The following is a 24,682-nucleotide window of genomic DNA, read 5'->3' as shown; positions in this document are numbered from 1 at the left end:
CAGGCAACTGGTATTTTTTAAAAGGAAATAAATATGGCAGCCTCCATATACTTCTTGCTTCAGGTTCCCTTTAACCACCCTGGCTTTAGTTTTTTTGCGGCGCTCAGCCGCAGGTGGGTTTTTTAACTTTTTTTTTATCATTTAGCTAGCCTAGCGCTATCTACATGATTCCCCTATCCCTGCTCTATCCCCTCCCACCTCTCCGATCGCCGCCAGCGATCATACCCATCAGGAAATCCCGCTCTGAACTGGATTTCCTGTTAGGGCTTCCCTCGTCGCCATGGCGATGATCGGAATGACAGGTTGCGCTGAGGGTCTGGGGGGTGCCCATTTCGTGGCGCGTAGCGGCGGCAATCGATTTAAACACGCAGCTAGCACTTTGCATTTTGTTTAAAAAAAAAAAAAAAAAAAAGAGCCACCAGGGGCTGAGATATCCAGCCTGGCAGGAATGGACGAGCTGAGCTTTTGCAGGGAGTGGGCGCTCGCTCAAGCGCGTGTTCCCTGCAGTAAGCAAAGGGGGCCTCCGCGATCAGCCTGCCAGCCGCGATCGGAGCTGGCAGGCTAAAATTATAAAGGAAAAAAAGCTAATAAATGTGCACAGCGCTGCAATCTAGCACAGCGCTGTACGGGGACAGTCTTGTCACTTAACTATCCCTCCTATCAGCTGCCAATCTAATCCCATACATAGGCTGATGCCTATGTATGTGTAGTGCATGTATCGCTGTCAAAGGCTAATTTAGGGGCGGGGGGGGGGGAGGGGGAATAAAAGTAATAAGAGTTTTTTGTTTTTTTTTAAGATCATCTTTTATTGATAATAAAAAATAAAAAAAAATAAAAAAATCGCAGCAGCAATCAGAGACCACCAAAAGAAAGCTCTATTAGTGGGAAGAAAAGGAGGTAAAATTAATTTGCTAAGCTGTATGACTGAGGAATAAACTATTAAAAGTATATAGTAAAGTAAGTAAAGTATAATTAAAGTTGTAAAGTGCTGAATTACAAAAAAAAAAATATGATCTGGTCACTAGGGGTGTATAAACCTGGGGCTTCCTCCAGCCCCATAATCACTGTGCCCCCCCCCCCCCCCCTCACCGTCCTCTTCAGCCCCTTCGTTCTGGTGCTACGACTTCAGTAATCCAGTCAGCCGCATGCTTCTGTGCATGCCCAGTTCCATTGCACGTGCATCTCTGCCATGCTCCCGTCACTGGGAGCGGCCTGAGTAGTACTACTGCGCAGGCACAGAACGCTTCAGGCCGCGGGAGCGCGACGAGGGGTGCGCGTGGCCAAGCCATGTATGCACAGAAGCCCGTGATTGCCCGGATCACCTGGAGTAATAGCAGCTGAATGGAGGGGCCGCACAGGACAGCGAGGGAGGCCACAGTCCTCATGGGGGTGGAGGAAGCCCAAGGTAAGTATAAATAAGGGCTAGTGAACCATCGCAGGATCACTTTAAATTGAACACGAATGGTTCTCGTGGTCGGACCTGACAAGCACACAGTTCAACCTTCTGTGTGGAAGAGGCCTAACAGGACAAAGTCCATTCCAGAAAATAGAGGAACCTTGCATGTGTACATAACATGTGAAAACAAGGAAGAAGACATCAGTAGATCAGCGGAAGGGGAGTACTTATTGGAGTGGAATACAATCCTCTGAATCAGATTTAGGCTCGGTCCACACTTTTCAGGTTGCAGATCGGAATGCGTTTTAAACAAATCAGTTTTTCTAAATGTTGTGCTTTGCAGCATACGTTTCCAGTCCGTTTAAACATGTCAAAAATGTGTCCTTCCTTTCTGTGTGTTTCTATTGGATAAAGAGGTCCGCAAAGATGATGCTGAGGGGAGGAGCAAGCAGTAGGCACTCCGCTTTAGCATCTGTTTTGTGTGCCAAGTTCTGTGTGTAGAGGGAGATCAGTTTTTGTGTTGCATTTCATTGCCTCCGTAGGGATCCAGGCTCCGGGATGAAGTGCAAAGTTCGGACTCCGTTCTGTTTTCATACACACATCCCACGGATCAGTTTTTTGACCAGAGTGAAGACGGCCGCTATTTTTAACAATGGGATCCGTGACTCCATTTTTGTCCGTGTAAAAAAAATTACAACACGTATACAGTTCCTGAACAAGTGTGAACCGGCCCTTATTACACTGTGTCAGCCTCCTTCCTGTCTAAACATGGGAGATTATGCAATCTAGGAGCAGCCACTCCCACAGAAAGTGACCAAGGCTCATTCCAGTCCATTACTTCTGGTCATGTGATCAACAGGGATATGTGAGGGAGCAGGCTGGTGTTGTATTTTGTTCTCTGGTTGAACTCGATGGACGTATTTTTTTTTTCAACCAAAATAACTATGTATAACTATGTATAAAATTTCAAGACTAGATGCAGGAACCTCTCCTCTCACCCACATGAAAAAGGAACATTCAGTTTACCAAATTTTTATTACATAAAAAAACCATGTACAGCATAGATAAGGTAGGTTTGGAAAAACCATATTGTGGCGCACAGAAAGTCATATAGGTATCAGAGTAAACCAATGACAAAAAAAACCTTCAGTTGTATAACCATAACATGTTATCTCAACCAGCATATGAAACGTATATAGACCAAGAAGTTTTGAGTCAGGATAATACCATTTATTGGCTAACTTAAAATAATAAGAGTAAGGAAGCTTTCGGTTGTGCAGCCTTTGTCAAAGTCCAATCCTGTTTATAGACCAAAACATCATGCTATATGTAACTATAAAATGGAAAAACAAACTGAGTCTATGAACCACATAGAAAAAAAGATAGAAAAAGCTCATGTAATCTGCTGGAAGTCGACTCTTATTACACATCCTAAGTTCCAGGGGTAGGCTGTCTATACTTAGGACTACTTTTGCCAACTGAACAGCAATTTTGGAAAGGTACCCGATGTATTATGGGCCAGCTTATCAATTTCCTTGATTACATCAACTCTTTTTTTCAAACTGCAAAATAGGAAGAGAGGACAATTTTCAATTAACTGCCATCGTCCATTGAGCAGCTAGCAAGCTGCTCAGAAGCCACACTGCTAGTAAGAGCAGTGTAGCCAGGTAGAATCATCTCAGAATCGGCACCAGGGACCTCCAGAAGGTAGGAACATACCGCATACCAGTTTCATGGTTTCTGTTCATTAAAACTAAATTAAAAACAAACTGATTCACTATAGTGCCCCTTTGAAGTGTACCCGAGATAGTGAAAAAAAACAAATGATATGCATCTTGGGCTTCCTTCAGGCCGTTGGTTCCCTCGCCATTCTTCTAGGCTGCCTCAACCCTCACCTATAATGGACTCTCGAGTAGTAAAGTACTTGAATTCGAAATCCAAATGAAGTCTAATGACTTTACCTGTGACCATGTGATGGGAGGGTTAACTTACCCAGAAGTCTTCGGGACGTCTGCATTTCATTACTCGTCATAGGTGTAATGAAAGCCGCGTTCCAAGACTCACTTCTGCGCTTCGTCCTCCCGGCGTGAAAGAGGAAGTGCGATAATGAGTCTTGAAAGGCGGCTTTATTACGCCTTTGACGTGTAATGAAATGCAGACATCCACGAAGGCTTATGGTTAAGTTAACCCCCCCCTTCCCGTGATCACAGGTGAAGTCATTAGACTTCATCTGAATTTCGAATTGAAGTAGTTTACTACTTGAAAGCCCATCCCTGTCCTCCACTATCCGGCCTCGGAAATCCTCAAGTCGGCTTCAGACGGCCGCACACGTGCCCTCATCTTGCTCCCACTGCAGGCGCAGAAAGTGACGGGGGCGTACACCTGACCAGGAATGCACGGCAAAGCGCGACTTCTCTGATCTAACGGGACGTGGGATCGGAGTGGCCCAGGGAGGACAGCGAGGGAGCCAACAGCCTGAAGGAGGCTGGAGGAAGCCTCAGGTATGTATAAATTATTTTTATTTTCCATCTCAGGTTTGTTTTAAAGAAAACCTGAACTGAAAATAAAAAGTCAAAATAACTATACACAGGTAATACTTGCCTCCTGTGTAGTCTACTCCTCAATCTCTTTCTCTTCTCCTGCATCCCCATTTGTCCTCTGTGATCAATGGATTTCTCCATCCTCCATTTTAAAAATAGCTATTACCTCTAACAGCTTCCTGGTCAGCACACTGTTAAACTGTGATATTGCCCACCTGAGCCATAGGGGAACATGGACATTACCTTGTACATTCAGTTGTAACTGACAGCTGCTGATATATAATTGACAGCAACTGGTATATTTCAGTTCTGACAAAACATTGTCAGAACTGAAAGGGATCACTGTTAAGGCCCATTCACACTTAAAGAGAACCCATGGCGGGGTTCTTCCATCGCAATCCATATACAGAGGCTGGGTCTATCTATAGAGCCCAGCCTCTGTTGCTAGTTAGTTCCCTCCAAAGCCCCCCCTGCGCGCTGTCAGACCCCATAAAACACAGCTGCGCTACGCGGCTGTCTTTACCTCGCTACTGTCAGTCTCAGCTGCTCCCCCGCCTGCTGAATCGCTCCGGTCCCCACCCGCGTCCCTTCCCTCCAATCAGCGGCGAGGGAAGGGAAGTGGGCGGGGACCGGAGCGATTCAGGAGGCGGGGGAGCGGCGAGACTGACAGTAGTGAGCTAAACACAGCTGGCTGCGACACGCTGCGTGTCGCCAGCGCGGCTGTGTTTTATGGGGTCTGACAGCGCGCAGGGGGAGCTTTGAAAGAAACTAACTAGCAACAGAGGCTGGGCTCTATAGGCAGACCCAGCCTCTGTATATGGATTGCGATGGAAGAACCCCACCTTGGGTTCTCTTTAAGCATTTTGCCGGCGATTTCGACGAAACGCTCAAACGCTAGCGCTTTTCAAAGCATTAGTGTAATCGCCACAAATTGCCCAAAAATGCGAAACGCAAACGAGTCGCCTGTACCATTTTCAGGCAATTTCCCGGCGATCGCGTTTCAGTGCTATAGAAGCGCTAAACGCAATCGCAGAAAACCCGCTGCTGTGTTCAGTGATTTTTCCGCTGAAAAATCACTCCTGCAATACGCTGGCTGTAATCGCCGGCGTTTTGCAAACGCAAGTAAAAAATGGTGAGCTCCTGAGAGGAACTGACGGCGAGGTAAGTATGTAATATTCATTTGCAGCTCCGTCATGTGTTGATTTTAAATAATTTTCCTCGCTTCAGGTTCCCTTTAAGTTTGGTCAGGAAGTAGCAGCTTCCCTGCGTCATATCAGATCTCAGTCAGGGTCACGGTGAGGTTTGTGAATTAGTAATTGTGTGGCTGCAACTGCATGAAGCATTCACAGCTAGGTTTATTAAAATATTCCCCTGTGGGCTTCAGCAAAATCCAGCAGATATTATTAAGGCTGCAATCTCAGAGATGCAAATTTAGCAACCTTTCCGCAACTAGGAAATCAAGGCTATTGGCTCCTGCGTTCTTCCCTATACATTCCTGCACCTGTTACTCCATTCTTCCAATAGCTCATGCACAGTGCATAGAGGACACATGCTGCCATCACAGTGTATGTGTGTAAATCTGTACTCACCATTCAGGGCCGTGGGAAAGTGAGGCATGGTGTTCTGAAGCATGTCTCGTTAACTCCGGGCCATCTGCAAACACAACACACAAACACAGGCTTGTTAATAGCGCGGCCGCCAGGATTGCAGAGAGCATGGGCCCCGCTGTGAACAGAGGAGCTGCTTCCTAATGATTGACTCTCTCTCCACAGCAAGACAATGCTGGGGCTGCAAGAGTCTGCTGTACACACTCACCCTGTGTATGGAGGGGGCTGGGGAGGTCACACCACACTGCCTGGCACACACTAAGGACCACTGGAACTTGTCTGCCCTGATTTACGGATGCCCTGCTAGGACATGGATTGATCCAGATGATCACAATGCAAGCTGGCATATTTTTAACTCCACAGCTACTAATCTACATTGGTAATTGGTACCCATAAAGAGGGCAAAATAACTGCTTTACAGGGGTGGTCCAAGTCAGACTGTTATTTCATCTTCAGGCAGAAGCTGAAGTTATAATACCACTGTAGCAAAAAGAAAAAAAAGTAAAATTTAAAATACATGTTTATAGAAGTACATTTCTCCCAGAGTAAACTGTGCTATAAATTGCTTTTCTCCTATTCTGCTGTCGCGTACAGCAGGCAATAAATTATCAGATTTGACAGGTTTTGGACTAGTCAATCTCCTCATGGGAACTTCTCAGTACATCATTTATTCTTTATAAAAGCAATCCCAGGTTAGGATCTCTACAAACATGCATGCCAGCCTATCTACTAATTTGCACACTATTCTAGTAGTCGGATTGAGCACCTGACTTTCAGTAAGTTTTAAAGTGAAACTTTAACCAAGGACTGTACTTCATCCCAATCAGTAGCTGGTAGCCCCTTTCCCATGAGAAATCTTTTCCTTTTCTCAAACGGATCATCAGGGGGCTCTGAATGGCTGATATTGTGAGTGAAACCCCTCCCACAGTGTGATGTCAGGAGCATGGTTCTGACATCACACTGTGGGAGCCTTGTTGCATTGTGAGAAATAACAGCTGTTCCCAACTGCCAAAAAATGCATCATCTCTTTCCACAGACATGACCTGCCAGCAGTAAAAATGTCGCCATGCGATAAATGTCAGAATGTAAATCAGGGAGAGGAAAGATTTTACAATGAGCAAACACTGACTAAATCACTTATACACAATTATTGTAAATATTAAGTCCTTTTTTTCCTTTACATTATTTTTCACTGCAGTTCCTCTAAGAATAAAGAAAACCCTTTAATACCAAAGTAATACCACTATGCACTGTCTGTGCACATCAGTGTTACGATTTAGTGAAAAGTGATTTAGTGAAACCCCCAAATCCCCGCAGCTCTCTGCACAGCACCAAATCCCCGCAGCTCTCTGCACAGCACCAAATCCCCGCAGCTCTCTGCACAGCACCAAATCCCCGCAGCTCTCTGCACAGCACCAAATCCCCGCAGCTCTCTGCACAGCACCAAATCCCCGCAGCTCTCTGCACAGCACCAAATCCCCGCAGCTCTCTGCACAGCACCAAATCCCCGCAACTCCCTGCACAGCACCAAATCCCCGCAACTCCCTGCACAGCACCAATTCCCCGCAGCTCTCTGCACTTCACCAAATCCCCGCAGCTCTCTGCACAGCACCAAATCCCCGCAGCTCTCTGCACAGCACCAAATCCCCGCAGCTCTCTGCACAGCACCAAATCCCCGCAAGTCCCTGCACAGCACCAAATCCCCGCAACTCTCTGCACAGCACCAAATCCCCGCAACTCTCTGCACAGCACCAAATCCCCGCAACTCTCTGCACAGCACCAAATCCCCGCAGCTCTCTGCACAGCACCAAATCCCCGCAGCTCTCTGCACAGCACCAAATCCCCGCAGCTCTCTGCACAGCACCAAATCCCCGCAGCTCTCTGCACAGCACCAAATCCCCGCAGCTCTCTGCACAGCACCAAATCCCCGCAGCTCTCTGCACAGCACCAAATCCCCGCAGCTCTCTGCACAGCACCAAATCCCCGCAAGTCCCTGCACAGCACCAAATCCCCGCAAGTCCCTGCACAGCACCAAATCCCCGCAACTCCCTGCACAGCACCAAATCCCCGCAACTCCCTGCACAGCACCAAATCCCCGCAACTCCCTGCACAGCACCAAATCCCCGCAACTCCCTGCACAGCACCAAATCCCCGCAACTCTCTGCACAGCACCAAATCCCCGCAACTCTCTGCACAGCACCAAATCCCCGCAACTCTCTGCACAGCACCAAATCCCCGCAACTCTCTGCACAGCACCAAATCCCCGCAACTCTCTGCACAGCACCAAATCCCCGCAACTCTCTGCACAGCACCAAATCCCCGCAACTCTCTGCACAGCACCAAATCCCCGCAACTCTCTGCACAGCACCAAATCCCCGCGGCTCTCTGCACAGCACCAAATCCCAGCGGCTCTCTAAACAGCACCAAATCCCAGCGGCTCTCTAAACAGCACCAAATCCCAGCGGCTCTCTGCACTTCACCAAAACCCCGCGGCTCTCTGCACTTCACCAAAACCCCGCGGCTCTCTGCACTTCACCAAAACCCCGCGGCTCTCTGCACTTCACCAAAACCCCGCGGCTCTCTGCACTTCACCAAAACCCCGCGGCTCTCTGCACTTCACCAAAACCCCGCGGCTCTCTGCACTTCACCAAAACCCCGCGGCTCTCTGCACTTCACCAAAACCCCGCGGCTCTCTGCACTTCACCAAAACCCCGCGGCTCTCTGCACTTCACCAAAACCCCGCGGCTCTCTGCACTTCACCAAAACCCCGCGGCTCTCTGCACTTCACCAAAACCCCGCGGCTCTCTGCACTTCACCAAAACCCCGCGGCTCTCTGCACTTCACCAAAACCCCGCGGCTCTCTGCACTTCACCAAAACCCCGCGGCTCTCTGCACTTCACCAAAACCCCGCGGCTCCCTGCACAGCACCAAAACCCCGCGGCTCTATGCACAGCGCCAAATCCCCACAACTCTCTGCACAGCGCCAAATCCCCACAACTCTCTGCACAGCGCCAAATCCCCACGGCTCTCTGCACAGCGCCAAATCCCTATGGCTCTCTGCACAGCGCCAAATCCCCATGGCTCTCTGCACAGCACCAAACCCCGCGGCTCTCTGCACAGCGCCAAATCCCCGAGGCTCTCTGCACAGCGCCAAATCCCCGCGGCTCTCTGCACAGCGCCAAATCCCCGCGGCTCTCTGCACAGCGCCAAATCCCCTTGGCTCTCTGCACAGCGCCAAATCCTTATGGCTCTCTGCACAGCACCAAATCCCCATGGCTCTCTGCACAGCACCAAATCCCCATGGCTCTCTGCACAGCACCAAATCCCCATGGCTCTCTGCACAGCACCAAATCCCCGCGGCTCTCTGCACTGCACCAAATCCCCGCGGCTGTCACCTTTCTTCCCTCTTTAATCCATCAACACAACCTGGGCAAACACCTAGCCGACCCAAGCTAACCACACCCCCCAACAACCACGGTTTGTTTTTTACCTACTTTAATCTGGTGTGCAGAACTTTTGCTATCACAAGTAGCTGTCAGTGTGGATATCTTACATACAACCACTATCTCTGTAAATGAATGCAGGCCTTGTAGACATGACTGGAAGAAGTGCATGCGTTTCCTCATCTTACTACAAAACACAAAACGCTCTGTTGACCTCCTCTGACATATGCTGACTGTGCTGCTCAAACACAACAATTTATCCCAGCAATCAGTAACCACACTGACAGCTGAAAGGCTGCTGAATATAACATGAACACACACCTGAAACTTTACTGCCAGGCAACCGTGAGAACAGCTAAAGGCTGCTAAAAATTATATCTACAAGGGTTAGTCTTAAAGGAAACACACAGCGAAAATAAACTGATGAGAAAAACAATTATCTCCATCCTCCTCCCCCTAAAATGACTTTTTTTATTTTTTTTTTTAGAAAAAAAGTTAGTTTTTACTATTTAATTGCCTATGCCCAATGACACATTCCAGAGTCTATTGAGCCTTTTTATCTCTTCCCTGCTCTAAGGAGCCATTTTCTGCTAGGAAAGTGTTTAAGGATATAATTCCTTATCAGTGAGGGTTATGCCATAGTCTTACCCAGTCCTGACCTGGACATACACTGTCACTTGCATTCCTGATGTTTAACTCTTTCAGGCAGAGAAAGAAAAAAAAGAAGGAAAGAGGAAAGAACAGGAGGTTGGTGGGCCAAGGAAACAATGTTCAAACTGAGCAGGTTGTTGGTATTTGCAGCCACCACCTCCGCTGAGGTGGCAAGCAGTGGCGTAGCCAAGGAGCTATGGCCCCCGATGCAAGTTTTACATTGCCCCCCCCCCTACAAGCACTGTATACATAACTGATACGGCGCACCAAAACTTGCCAAGGACAACCAGTGTCAGAGGTGCAAAGAGGGGATGGGAAGAGTTTGTTAATGATTACTACCACTCAAAGCAGAGCTAATACTGTGGGCAAGGGTGCTTTCGCAACCTCTGCATCTGCTAGTGCTACGCCATTGGTGGCAAGGCTGTATAGCTTATAGCTCCAGCAACAGTATAGAGGCAAACTTTTTCAGAAAATTTCTTGTATCACTACTATGCATGCTGTTTTGTACTGTAATGCTAATAAAAATTATGTTTACTTTGATTTTCAAGATACAGAAGATAATTCAAAGCATGTTTATTTTCAGCCACTATGGTGTACATTGATCTCCCTTTGCAAAGTCCAAGCAGTTCACATGCAGATAAACATACCACTCTCTGTTCAGGTGCTCAATCAGCTCTTCTGCCTCAGTAGGGATTTTTTTGTTTACACAAATTTAAAAATTTGCTTTAAAGTGTAACTGTCGGGCATAAAATAAAAAATCAATTATTTTTAACTGGTAAACAAGTAACAAGGATGCTAACCAGGCAATCCAAACGTTAAAATCTCTATTACTTTTCTTGTTTATAAATGATCATTCCCCAGTTTACCTGGCTCTTATTTGGTAGATTGCCGCACAAAGGAAGTTGCAGGGCATGCTGGGTTGTCTTTTGTTGCTTCTTTATTTCCCCTCAGACTTAACTAATGTACAGAAGCAAAAAATGACAACCCAGCATGCCCTGCAACTTCCTTTTTGTGTACCAAATTTTGTGTGTACCTAATAAGAGTCAGGTAAACTGGGGAATGATCATTTATAAACAAGAAAAGTAATAGAGATTTTAACTTTTGGATTGCCTGGTTAGCATCTGTATTACTTGTTTACCAGATAAAAATAAAGAATTGATTTTTTATTTTATGCCCGACAGTTACACTTTAAATATTAACTCTATAAAAAAAACTCTAGCACAGATAATATGAGAGTTCTTGAAAAATCAGGAAGCAGACCCGGAAAAAGTTGGATAAATAAAGGGATTTGGAAACCAGCCGAAGAATTGTGACCTATTTTTCTTTTAACCTGCATTAGGGCTCATTTCCACTATAGCGAATCCGCATGCGTTGTCCGCATGCGAATTCGCACAGCCAATACAAGTGGATGGGCCTGTTTCCACTTGTGCGTTGTGCAGAGCGTTTTTGTGTGCGGGGAAATCTGCACGGCAGAGCCGTCAGAATTCGCTCCCCGCACACCACTAAGCGAATCGCATACAATGTATCTAATAGGGAAATCGCATGCGGTTTTGGCATGCGTTTTCCCCCGCGATTTCGCATAGGAGGTAATGTTAATTTACACAGGCAGTGACATGGTTAAAATCGCCCACCTACTACCCTATGCGAAATTGCATGCGAAATCGCGGGAAAAAACGCACGCAAAATCGCACCCGATTTCGTCTGCGGTGATTTCCCGGCGATTCCGCACCGCACAAGTGGAAATGCAGCCTCAGAAATGACAGTGCATGTCCGATTGGCTGATGTAGACATCACCCACTGCTCTAGAATGTATACTGGAGGCCCTTGTCCCCATCAGCCGGTCACATTCTTCTAGTGGGTGTGGATCAGCTGATCTGAGTGGAGGGACAGACATGTGGTGACATAGTGGCACCAGAGGAAACAACAGAAACAAATACATGAGTCTAGCAGCGTACATCAGGATTTCCCCAACACTGACTGCACTTCACGGGTCCCAATAAGAACCAGATCTGAGATTTTTTATTCCTGTTGGAGAGGAGAGAGGAAATACAGTATACCCAGATAGCTCATGGTGACTCAGAACCACAAGGAAAGTATAGGGGACTAAAAAAAACAGCCATACTACTAAAAAGTATCGTTCAGAAACAGCCTTATCAGTCTGCAGACAGACTGTACACACGCACTACTGTCGGGAGAACGACCGCTCCCAGCTGACTGACCCGTCTTTCTCTTTAGTAGTACGTATGTACGCACCTTTAGAGATCAGCAGGACTGCCAGGCAACTGGTATTGTTTAAAAAGAAAAATCCATATCCCTCTCAGTTTAGGTTCCCTTTAACTGGGTTCTGCCTATAACAACTGCATTAAAAAAATAAATAATGGAGACTAGCTTGCCCATGCCAGGCCAGCTGTACACAATGCCAGGCATAGTGCCCTAGAAGCTGGCAGGAATCCCTGGCACCAGTAATATGACGTAAGAGTCAGGCCTTGCCATGTTTGACTTAACCCTGATAAGTGATCGGTCACTGCCACACAGAGGACACCAGACAGGAGAGGAAAGCGGGTTATAAACATCTAATTCACCCCATTCTAATCCATCACTTTGGTTATGAATATCAACCAGCATGAGCAGTTCTCCTGCTTAAAAAACATCTAAAACACTCGGAGCTTACAGGAGAGGACTGGAAGGGGCCCTTCAGGCTGTCTCTCTGGGCTTGGAAAATGCCACACAAAAGTTATCACAAAATTTATTACAAATTATATATAGGACCTATTATACTCCCAAACCGGTATATCATGCTGGCATCCCCTAACTGTCCTAGAGTGGAGATTTAATACATATGATGTGGAATTGCACCAAGCTTCACACATACTGGACTAGTATATTAGATGCAATGGTTGGACTCCATCAAACTACCATTGCCAGTCTTGGTGTGTGTGCGCTGGGGGCCTTAGACGATGCCTTGGTGAACAGTTGACAGGAAGCTACAACTGGCTGGATCTAGAATGCTTCAACGCGGTCTAAGGCCTGTGACAGATGCTGGCAAGAGGAAGAGGCTGTACTGTACACCTGACCATAAGGGTACTTTCACACTACACCGGTAGCGTTGGGCATCCCAAAAAGTAGGATTGCAACAGTAATGAAAGGTTGAATTCCACATTGGCAACACTTTCCCTTTGTAGTGCAGGGTTTCCTGTTTGAATCTGGACCAGGACACTATCTACATGGAGTTTGTATCTTCTCGTATTTGCAGGGATTCCTCTGTACACTCCGGTTTCCTCCCATATCCCAAAAACATACAAACAAGATTATTGGCTACTGCTAAAACTGGCCTTAGACTATGAAGGAAATATGACTTTGGTAGGGACTAGATTAAGAGACCCTCTATAAAGGCCAATTTGTGACATGACTATGTACTCTGTTGAGTGCTGCCCAAGAGGTCAGACCTACATACATGTAAAATGAATTAATAAATAGTTGGGGCAGTACTAGAAATCAGGCACAGGAAGTAAAAAAAAATATATAAACCTGAAATGTACACCATGTAGGCACTAGTTCTGCCACTGACTTAGCTATACAAGACTAGAAACCAAACCCTGAGCGCTTCAATTTGGACATAAATGATGAAATATCCACAAGGAAGAAAGAAACAGGTAATTTCAGCACAATAATGACAAGTGTAGTTCCATCTTCCTCCGCCAGCAACACCCCCCAAATCACTAGCGCTCTCCGGAACAATAGGCTCTTCTACTCAGATGAGTCAAATGGTTCTGTCACAAAGCCACAGACTAAATTATGTGTTCTAGAGAAAACTCTGCGTTTCTCTATATGTCTTTTTTTTTCATAATCTTTTTATTTCAGGAAAAGTATCAAACAATATACATTGCAAAAGGAGAGAATCACATTTGGCTTACAATGATTGTTACATATTCAATCGCAATTTAATCGCATCAGAAAGAAAAGAATAACTGTTTAAGATTGTATATAAACTGTTTTCTAGGTAGAAGAACGTACATAGAATCGCTGTACACCAGGGAGTTCCAACAATTTTGTTCTAAACTACGTTAAGATTCTGAAAAGGAGTAGTCAGTAACTGAATTTACTATTTTCATATGATCCACTAATGCCAGCTTTGTTAATCATAAAACATTAAAGGCCAAAGTAGTGAGCTCCAGGTGACTTACGGTACCTGAAGTTTTGTAGTATCACCCCCCCATCCCTCCCCCCACCCTCAAACCCCTCTGAATACGTCCATGCAGCCACCATGTTCCTGTCGGCCTTTATATGCGTATATTTCACTATTGCAGAGAATGAACCATCAACACCCAAGGTCGGGTCAACACTGGTAGCTGATGGACAGACTAACCACTCCCTAGTGCTAGATCGAATTCCTCAGAATGTCTGTAGAAACTCCAGTAAGCCCAGGTTTTCTTGTATATTTCGGGTTTGTTTATTGCAGTAAATGATAGGTCCTCCATCAGCTCAGTGCTGTCCCATTCCCTAACTAGTTCTTCAGTGTTTGGCAGTATAGTACTTCCCCAATGCCTAACTAGTAAACATTTGGCTCCATTGAGAATGTGCTTGACTACTGACCTTTTGTAATTTTTCATGGGCCAGGTGTTGCAGTGTAGTATGTAGAATTCTGGGTCAAAGGGTGTCTCCCTGTCTGTTATTGCCTTGATAATCCTCTCTATTCTTTTCCAGTATTCAATAAGCATGGGGCAGGACCACATTAGATGTAACAGTGTACCCTTGTGTAAATTGCATCTCCAACAGTTATCATCCCCATCAGGATATATTGATTTAAGTTTCACCGGCGTGAGGTACCAGCGGGTGAGGAGTTTGTAGTTAATTTCTTGTACTCTAGCTGCCCTAGATGATTTATGTGTATATATGCAAATCCTTGAGCGCTGTGTCTCTGTGAGGGGCCTTCCCATCTCCTTCTCCCAAGCCTCAAAGAAGGGCATCGCAGGGGTTGCAAGATCTGAGAGAATTAGGTATATTTTAGATAGGGTTTTGTCTGTTCTCCCTTCCTCCATACACAACACTTCAAATTCTGTGGGGGCTCTAAGTGAAGTAGGACCAAGGTCCAATGAGATCAATAGGTATCTGTATTGGAAGTATTCCCACCAATTGAGATTTGCACCTGTCTCCGCTTCCCTCAAATCGGAGAGCGAGGCCCAACTCCCCTGTTTACACATGTCTTTTAGTCTAATGTTTCTCGCCCTTCTGATTGCCAGGGGCGGCAAAAAATTTTTTTCCCCTTCTCGATTAGGGTGCGTGGATATGGGTAACAAAGGAGATGGGAAGGGAAATAGCCCCAGACGTTTATTTACTCAGTGTGTGACCAGTAAGGTGACGTGTGACAAATATGGCAGGTCCCATGATTGTTTGGGTTTTAGTGATGTCCACGTCAGATCTCCCAGTGGGAAGTCTGCAAGGATCATTTCCATATTCACCCACTGTTTATTTTGGCTATGTCTGTGCCAGTCTACCACACGAGTCAAGACTGCTGCCTCATAATATCTAATTACACATGGCAGGGCAAGACCTCCTTCATGCTTGGGACAGTATAGTATATCTCTTTTTAATCTCGGAGGTTTGCATCTACAGATGTATTTATTGAAAATAGATTGCATCTGTTGGAAAAAGGAGAGGGGTACATCAATCGGGAGCGTCTGGAACAAATAGAGGAGTCTGGGCATGGCATTCATCTTCAAAATGGCTATTCTTCCCAACCATGAGAAATGGGGAAGGTCCCATTTTTTAAGGTCAGCACTCAATTTCTGAAGCATGGGCGGAAAATTATTTTGGTATAGGGATTTGGGCGAGTCAGAGATGTTGGTTCCCAGATATTTAATTGCTTTTTTATTCCATTTAAATGGAAAATTAGCTTTAAGTGACTCTTCAACCTCTGGAGTTAGGCCTGCGTTATAGGCTTCGCATTTATCAAAATTAATTTTGAAGAAGGAGACCTTCCCAAAAGTGCGAAATTCCTTTATCAAAATAGGTAGGGTGATTGAGGGGCTCGTCAGGAAAAATAGGAGGTCATCTGCGTATGCTGCTATCTTATGGTTGGTCCCCCCTATGGTGAGTCCTGTTATGTCTGGGTTATTCCTAACCTGGCTCAGAAAGGGCTCCAGAGCCAGCGCAAAAATCAGCGGAGAGAGAGGGCATCCCTGCCGAGTACCGTTTTCAATCTTCAGAGCTTCCGAGAATATGCCATTTACTTTGACTTTTGCTGTTGGGGTTGTATATAGGTTTCCTATGCATGCCATCATTCGTTCCCCCAAGTTTATGTTTCCCAGTACCGCTCTCATCCAGCTCCAGCACACCCGATCAAAGGCCTTCCTTGCGTCAGTAGAAAGCAGCATACAAGGGATACCCTTCGATCGGGCATACCGGAGCAGACCGACCGTCCTTATGGTGTTGTCTCTGGCCTCTCTCTGGGGAATGAAACCCACCTGATCCCAGTGTATCAGGTGTGGCATATGATCAGCAAGTCTAGTAGCCAGTACTTTAGCAAATATTTTCAGGTCTGAATTCAGCAAAGATATGGGACGATAGCTCCCACAAGCCGAAGGGTCTTTTTGGGGTTTTGCTATGACTGTTATATGTGATTCCAATGACTGTCTGGGGAGGGATAACGTACCTCCACCTTCCGCTAGGGCATTAAATAGCCTGGATAGGTAGGGCACTAGGTTCGCTCTGAATTTCTTATAATACTCGGCAGGGAAACCGTCCGGACCCGGTGCCCTCCCGGATTTAGTCTCCAATATCACTTTATGTATTTCTAATTCCGTGAATGGCTCCTCTAAGGAGATCTTCATGTCATCATTTAATTTTGTCACATTTGCCTTTTCTAGGTATTCCTGTATGAGGCGGGGGCTAGCATCCTTGAGTGTTCCGTCGGGTAGTTGAGTTAAATTGTACAGTTTATGATAAAATTTTTTAAAAGTCTTGGCTATTGATTTATTTCTGATATGTTTTTTCCCTTGCGAGTCAATTATTTGTGAGACATAGGTGCGCTGCTGTTGTAGCTTTAGTGCCCTTGCCAGCAGCTTACCTGATTTGTTTCCATGCATATAAAATGTATGGTTACATCTCCTAGCAGCCCATTTGGCCGAGTCCTGGAGTATCTTATTTAATTTGTGCCTAGCTTCTGTTAGGTTTAGTAGGTCTGTCTCATTATGATATTTTTTATGGGTACCCTCTAGTGTTCGGATTTCCTCAAGTAGATGTTTAATCGTTTCCCCTTTTTCGCGTTTGAGTCTGGTGCCCCTCTTAATCAGGTATCCTCTAAGGACGCACTTATGGGTCTCCCATAATATGGGTGCCGAGACATCTCCCGTATCATTATTCTGAAAATAATTCTGAATTTGGTCAGCAATTTTAGCTTGGGAAACATCATCCTGAAGCATAGTTGTGTTCAGGCGCCAGGTAAATGGTGTGTCTTTCTTGGCTTGGCAATTAAGGGTCACAGAGACCGGGGCATGGTCCGAGTAGGTGATTGTGCCAATTTCTGAGGAGATATGTTCCGTCAGTAGGTTGTGAGAGATCCAAAGGTAATCCAACCTTGTGTAAACCTCATGCACATTTGAGTAAAATGTGTAGTCTTTATCTTGGGGGTGAGTCACCCTCCATGTGTCAACCAGCTGTCTCTCATGTAATGCCTTTTTAATTTTGTTTAGTTTTGCGTATGGAACGCTCGATCTCCCATGGGATGTATCTAATGTCGGATTGAGAGCCACATTGAAATCTCCTCCCATGATCACACTTCCATCAGCAAAGGAATCTAGTGCGATTAAGAATTTTAGGAGAAATTTGTCCTGATCACTATTTGGGGCGTATATAGAGCATAAGGTGTATTTTTGATCCATAATAGTACATTTCAGCATGACAAATCGCCCCTGGGGATCTGATTGGACATCAACCTCTACCAAAGGAAGTGTGCTACTAATTAGTATCGCTGTCCCTTTTACCTTGCCCATTTGTGTGCTGCTATAAAAGGCTCTGGGAAAGTGTCTGTCACAGAGCTTCGGGTGTGAGGGACTCTTGAAATGCGTTTCCTGAATAAATGCTATCTGTGCCCTTTGTCTCCACAGGTCCTTAAGCAGAATGCGCCTCTTTTCAGGTGTGTTGAGACCCCTGGCGTTGACGGTTACTGCCTTCAGAAGTGCCATAGTGGAATTTTACTGTTCATGGTGGCTGCATGGAATTTTCCCAAAAGCGGAAGAATAAGAAAAAAATAAAACCCCGTGTTTTTATGTGCGTCTGTATGTTTATATACTGAGTTCTCTGTACATCCACAGGCTGTACAGAGAGAAAAATTAGAATGATGGTCATAGACCTAAGCATGACCAACAGCAGGTCAATCCTATGTGGGGATACGAGAGCCATGACCCAGTGCAAGGGGTGGCGGAACTCCCCCCCCCCCCCCCCCCCCATAATAAGTTCAAAACGTTGCGTGACCTTCCCGTAACACAAACCATGTGAGTAAAAAGGGGCCATTTGAATGGCAATATGAGTGCTTACAGAATTTGAGCGGCACGCTGGAGGGTGGCGCATTTTATAGTCATTGTAGTATCATGTGCTATGGTGTCAGACCTGTCTATTTGTCTTCCTTTATGAGTATCTATGAGCTTCTAGTTAGGGGTTCTAGCAGTGTAAGAGACTCCACCGGGGAGTGCGATCCCCCTCTCCATCCCTGGGATGGTGGTGCTTCTCCCTTATAAAGAGAGAGAGAGAGAGATGGCCAAGGGGCGAGGCCGATTAGGAAGCAGGGTAGGTAGGGAGGGAGAGGACCCTGAGCATCTAGGGGCGACAGGGGGTCACGATATTCATAAACCCCTGTAGCCATTTTGGACCACAGTGTGAGGTCTACCGCGGTGAAGCAACTGTGGGCTATCTGTGTCGCCTCTGGTCTGGTGATCTATGGATAGGGTACTGCAGGTGGCGCCATTACAGGAGCATTCTCCTATGCCTCTCTTAGGTAAAGAGGGGGGTGGGGGTTTGTTAAGTGTGCTCAGTGGCCTGTGTGTGTCCCGAATTAGACTAACATGGGGGCTAACTGCTTTAGGGAAACCGTTTCTGGGGGTCTGTCATCTGAACACTCCCTATCTTCCATGTTTTGTTTCTAGTGACACGTTACAGGCCAGGAAGAGGGAAACCCTCTCCCCGGGCTGATGCTGCAGATAGTTATCTATGACCAATGTGGTTTGTATTGTTAACTCCAATCCTTCAGTGTCATAACATTTCCACAACATTTTCACAGCATTTTCAAAACATTTCCCATATCGGAGCTAAAGGAGCCCACATAGTGGGCATACCCCGGCGTGTCGCCATGTCCGCCTCACATTAAGCGACCCAACCGCCCGAGGCCACGGTCCCGAGCTGCCGGGGGGGCATGGCGCCACGCCAGGGAGGCCGTAACCAGTTTCAATGTGAAACACCGGACTCTCAGGTCATCATCCCCATGCCAGCCAATTAGAAATTCAACATATTAATTTGTTCACAGTCCCCATAACAGTCTCGTCTCCCCCAGCCACCCCTCTATTCAGGAATAGTCTTACGGCACATATGCAATACATGTATTTATAGGTATAAGATGGGTAAAGCTTCTTTTGGGCTTCCCTGCAATAACAAACCTATATATTTTCCCCATTAGATCTTCCAGACTTGTGGGATTAAGTCAGCGTGTTGGTTATAGACAGAATCTTTAGTGATGGGGGGCAGATGCAAAAAGGACATGAAGCCTCACACTCTGAATCTTTTATGAGGCTCAGTAGGAGAGAGCTTAGGCGAGTATAATGATTGTCCCCAACACTCTCCCAGGACCCCCCCTCCCACCTCCCAAAGACCCCATGATGGCCCTTGGTGCAGGGTCCACAGGAAAACCTGTATAGTCTCCTCGGCCTCCTCAGCAATTCAAAAGTAGGTGAAGTACAGCATCCCCAGTGAAAATCAGTCTGCAAGGCCCCTTAGAGCTAAAGGATGATACTTAGCTGCGTGTCGACAAGTCCCAATCCCTCCAGCGCAACACCCGTTCTGCTCAGAGATAAGAGACAGGGCCTCACTCCGCCTGCGGTGGCCTCCTTCCCGCGTTTTGCCTGCGTTGTCGTTGAGGGAGGCCTATGCCAAAGTTGTCCGGCTGCCAATCGGGCAACTCCACTTCAGGTATGCCAATCTCTGTGAACAGATCCGCTAGCTCCGATGGTTGTCTTAGAGTAAAGGATTTGTCCCCTTTCGTTACGTGCAGCTGGAAGGGGAAGCCCCATTTGTATGTAGCACCTTCTTCTTGCAGTACTTTGAGCAGGGGTTGTAGTGCCCTCCGCTGTGATAGGGTACTTGGCGCCAGGTCTTGAAAAAAAGAGTAGCTTGGATCCCTCGTGTTCAATGGAAATGGCGTTCCGAGCTGCTTTCATAATTGCCTCTTTCACAGTAAAGTAGTGGATGCGGCATATCACATCTCTCGGGGGATTCCCGTTCAGAGGCTGAGACCTCAGAGCTCGATGAATGCGATCTATTTCCAACGTAGCATTTTCTGGCTGCTTGAGAAGCTGGTTAAAGATGGCGACCATAGTTGGGCCCAGTTGCAAGGCAGTGACCGTCTCCGGTAGGCCTCGGATCCTGATATTACACCTTCTGCTTCTGTTTTGTGCGTCTTCCATGTTCACCCTCAGAATAGTGTTGATTGTTTTCTGTTTCTCATTCTGTGTGGTCAGCGCTTGGATTTCCGCTCTCATAGTGGCGGCTGCTGCCTCCAGGGCCACGAGACGGTCGCCATGGTCCCTCACCTCCTCCTGCACCCCCAGGATTTCAGCATGGGTGGCTGAGGTGATCCGGACTGCTAGATCATCAAGATCCGCTTTCGTTGGGAGGCTGTGCAGAAAGTCCCTGATCTCACTCAGGGACTTGGCAGTAGCGGATTCTTCCGATGCTCTCTGCGGTGTGCCATTAGGAGAGGGCGCCTCCGCCGCCATTTTAGCCGGTGTCTGAGTGGCCTCGTTCCTCTGAAGGTAGCGTGTAACTTTGGATTGCACGGCAGATGAACGCTTTTGGTTTGATTCTGTAGTGGAGGTCCTCTTGGATCTCCCTGACATGTTCAGCTCTCAGTTTGGTTAATGAAAAGCCACATTTATCGAGATAAAGGGTGGAGGGATGCGGGAGCTCCTTCACCACACGTCCTCACCCGTCCATCGCAAACTCCGCCCCTTCTCTATATGTCTTGATAGGTTTACACATATATGCAGCTATGCAGTAAAGGAGCAATCGCTTTGTCTGCCTCCTCTATCAGCTTGTGGGGCGTCCTGCCCTCCTCAGAAAAACAAGGAGAATTCTGAGGAGAGTTCGTTACAGAACACTCTCCTGCAGCCCTTGTACTCATACTGATTACACAGGCAGCACAGCACAGGGCTGGTTCAGACGGACGCTTGCGGAGCGTTTACCGCAAGCGTTCGGACCGTCGCGGTAAACGCTCCCATTCAAGTGAATGAGAGCGTTTACACCAAGCTTTTGCGCGCTTTTACCCGAACGCGGCGTTCGGGTCCCGATTTTCGCGAGCGTTCGGGCTGCCCCTGGAAGCAACATGTAGCTTCCAGGGAGCGGCCAACCGCGACGGCTAATGTTCCCCTACGGGAAAAAAAAACCGCAACAGCATCACGACGCGACCGAAGGCTACTGAAAGCCTGACCGCTCAGCCGCCGCAACGCCCCCAGACGCGACGCTACGCAGACGTCCGTCTGAACCAGCCCTAACTGGAGCGTTTGATAAACCTCAATCCCAAGAAGGTTTTATTGCTCTGTGTCCCCATTGTAGAGATTTTTCCCCACTTCCTGTCCCTAGGACCACCCATAGTGCTTTGCAGCAAACCTGAGCAATGATTTGCCTGTAAATGGTGTGTTTCGCTTGTGAAGACTCCCCACTGGAAATTCTCACAGATGTGAACACAGGACAGCTATAAATACTTAAAAGTTTTCAGCCCACTACTATACTACACAAAACTAAAATAGAGTTTCCTGGAAATGGGCTTAATGTGATGCTGCACAACAAGCTGCCAGCAAGAGGGTGTGTATAATTTGGCACAGTTGATTCTGTGCCAGGTATCTTCTATGCAGTTTTCTTTAAGCTGTGAGTTGTGGCTACCATACATACTCGAATATAAGCCAATCCGAATATAAACCAAGGTACTTATTATTTCCTTTTTGTTGTCTGACTATATATTAACCCCCTGACTCAATACTGTTACAACTGCTTTAAAGTGGACTTGAACTCTTGCACAGTACAGAAGGAAGACAGAAAAATGCATGCTGTGTGTATTTAGAGAGTTTAGCCTGTCTAATTCCCCCTCATATGTAACTAATCAAAACTGTAATTGGATCTCTCAGCTGTGTCAGCTGGCTGCCTTAGCAGAGCACCTAATTTGTAAACACATGATGTTAACCCTATGTCTGCTTCCATGAAAACAGGAAGTAAACAATGAAGATTTATTGCAGGATTTGTATCAGGCAGTGTTCTCCCGAGAATTTTTTTTCCAGCCGGGTGGCATGAAAAAGTAGCTGAGTGGGGAAATATGAGAGAATGCAGGGTAGGTGCTTCTGTGTACAACTCTGCTTACACCATAGGAGGAGGTGAGCCGATGACAGCCAGGTGCTCTTCAAAACTAGCCGGGTGGAGCACCCAGTTAAAAGAGCCTGGGGATTTCTGATTCCCGACGCTTGGGTGGGCGATTTGTTTTTGTGCTTAGCGCAAGTCATAAAGTGAACTCTTTGAACGGGAAAATAATAAATAAAATGTATTCTTAAAAGCGTGAATGCAATCGCTACACAAAGTGATTTTGTGAGCGTTTTGCGTTGCTCCTATACTTTCCATTGAGTCGGAATCGCCCCTGAAAATGGTACACGCATCTCTTTGCTAGCCGCACAGCGCACGACCCGTGCTGATATGAACCTTCTCAGACATTCATTGTCCACGCGGTCGGGGGGTGTTTTTTAAAACAGCAGGCGGTGAAAAAAAGCCGAAAAATCGCCTGGAGTGTGAACAAGCCCTAAGTGCTTTTGATATAAAGAAACCCCTGAGAATCCCCCATGAGGAGATGGGCTACTCCAAAACCTACCAGTTTCTACTACCTACTGTGAGTGACAGCAACATAGGAGACAAGTAATTTATGTCTCATTTTACTCTGGAAGAAATGTACTTCTTATTTGATTGTGTTTACATGTACCATATTTTTTGGACCATAAGATGCACCTAGGCTTAGAGGACAGAAACCAAGGGAAAAATATATATACTAACCTGGTGCATCCATGGTGAAGGGGCATCTTGTGGATTATGCTCCCTGTGTACCTCATGCCCTCTTGTGTCTCCGTGTCCGCCACAGTTTTCCTCTATGCCCCTTTGTGTCCCCCTTCAGTCCTCCTCTATGCCCCCCTGTGTCTTCTATTTGTCCTCCTGTGTTCTCCTCTGCATTGGCACACTACAGGGAGTCCCTGACATTGCGGCGGTTGGAGGTCCGTATTGGCAGGCATTCACAAGACACTATAAGACACAGTAGTGACTCCCCCCCCCCCTTTTAGGGGAGAAAAAGGGAGTCTTATAGCCCAAAAATACAGTATTTTATATTTTATGATTTTAGCGATACTGTAGTTTGCGATTTTTGCAATACTGATAGGAATTGATACTATTCTTGCATGTCCATATTTAAATCCTGCAGTTTTGCAAATTCTTGACCCCAGTCTCAGGTCTCTTGCAGAGTAATTCCGAAGAGGTAGATTCTAGTGCAGGGGTCTCAAACTCGCGGCCCTCGATACAATATTGTGTGGCCAGCGCCGGCAAAAGCTTCCTTATAGTTCGCTTCAGTGCTCCCAAGTAATCCACCGCATCCCCCCCGCTAAACGAGGGCTGCAGAGCCCCCAAATCGCCCATGGGGCAATCCGCCAGCATTTCCTGGAAGGGGCAGAGCCCTGACGTCAATCGCCACCTCTCCCCACCCCTCTCTGTGAAGGAAGAGTGAGAGGGGCGGGCAGAGGTGGCGATGAGCCGCGATTGACATCAGGAGGGGCAGAGCTGAAGCTGAAAGCTCTGCCCCTTCCAGGAAATGCTGGCGGATTGCCCCTTGGGCGATTTGGGGGCTCTGCAGCCCTCGTTTTGCGGCGGGGATGCGGCGGATTACTTGTAATGGGAGCACTGAAGCGAACTATAAGGTAAAAGAGGCAAAATAGTTTGCTTCAGTGTGAATTTGATTTTGAAATAAAAATCAATGCAAGGGACCGGGAAGGGGGGGGGGGGAGGGTTCGGGAGAGGTGTGGCGGGAGCTGCTGATTGTGAAATCCCTTATGCGGCCCAGGCTCATCCTGACTTTGCCTCCTGAGGCCCCCAGGTAAATGGAGTTTGAGACCCCTGTTCTAGTGCAAGGGACCTGGGTACAATCTACATGAATAAAACCTGCTAACCTGTGTTTGTGAGGTAAATAATCATAGTTTCAGTTTGTACATCCTCTGCACATAGCCTAGCACATCATCCACCTGTGGTGTGTGTACTGAGTTTGCACAAACACAGGGAAATTTGCATAAAGCCATGAGGAGACACAACATACCCCGCTTCCTGCATCTATATTTCTGCTGTACAGACAAAGCCTGATGGCTGATTGGCTGCCGCAGGTTAGTGCTGACCGCAGGCTCGTGACTGGATTTGTGTAATCCGTCCATTGAATAAAACATTCAAAGCATTAGCGAATGAGGGCATTATAGTATTTAAAGGACTATGCAGATTTCCCCAGTCATCATAACATTTCCAGGACTGAAAGCCCTCCTTCAACCAGCAACATTACAGCAGTGACAGGGCTAGCCAAAGACAAAATATCATAGGGATTCAGTGCAAATACAGGAAATAGCTGGATATCTACATGCGCAGAAAAGTTTACTTACAGTAGTAGGTATACACCCTTTGTCATTTGTGTTGTGTTTTAAAAAGGAGCTGTCAGCCATACCAGTGTTCTCCCCAGGCTGTTTTAGCCGGGTGCTTCACCTGGCTAGTTTCGGTGAGCAC

At 46.7% G+C, this 24,682-nt stretch overlaps 1 protein-coding gene across 7 annotated transcripts in view; it reads right to left on the bottom strand.

The window, feature by feature from the left end:
• Window positions 1–24,682, bottom strand: part of ITSN2 (intersectin 2) — a 225,262-nt gene that overhangs the window by 170,068 nt on the left and 30,512 nt on the right. For all 7 annotated transcript variants that reach the window (XM_068280241.1, XM_068280247.1, XM_068280245.1 and 4 more), the window contains exon 2: window positions 5,526–5,589. In XM_068280241.1, the coding sequence (XP_068136342.1) occupies window positions 5,526–5,568 (43 nt within the window). In that variant the 5' untranslated portion in view covers window positions 5,569–5,589. The remainder of the gene's footprint in view (window positions 1–5,525; window positions 5,590–24,682) is intronic.

This window comes from Hyperolius riggenbachi, chromosome 4 (assembly GCF_040937935.1).
Source record: "Hyperolius riggenbachi isolate aHypRig1 chromosome 4, aHypRig1.pri, whole genome shotgun sequence".
NCBI classification, from domain to species: Eukaryota; Metazoa; Chordata; class Amphibia; order Anura; family Hyperoliidae; genus Hyperolius; species Hyperolius riggenbachi.
The sequence above is the reverse complement of the archived record's forward strand: the minus strand, read 5'-3'. Positions and strand labels throughout refer to the sequence as shown.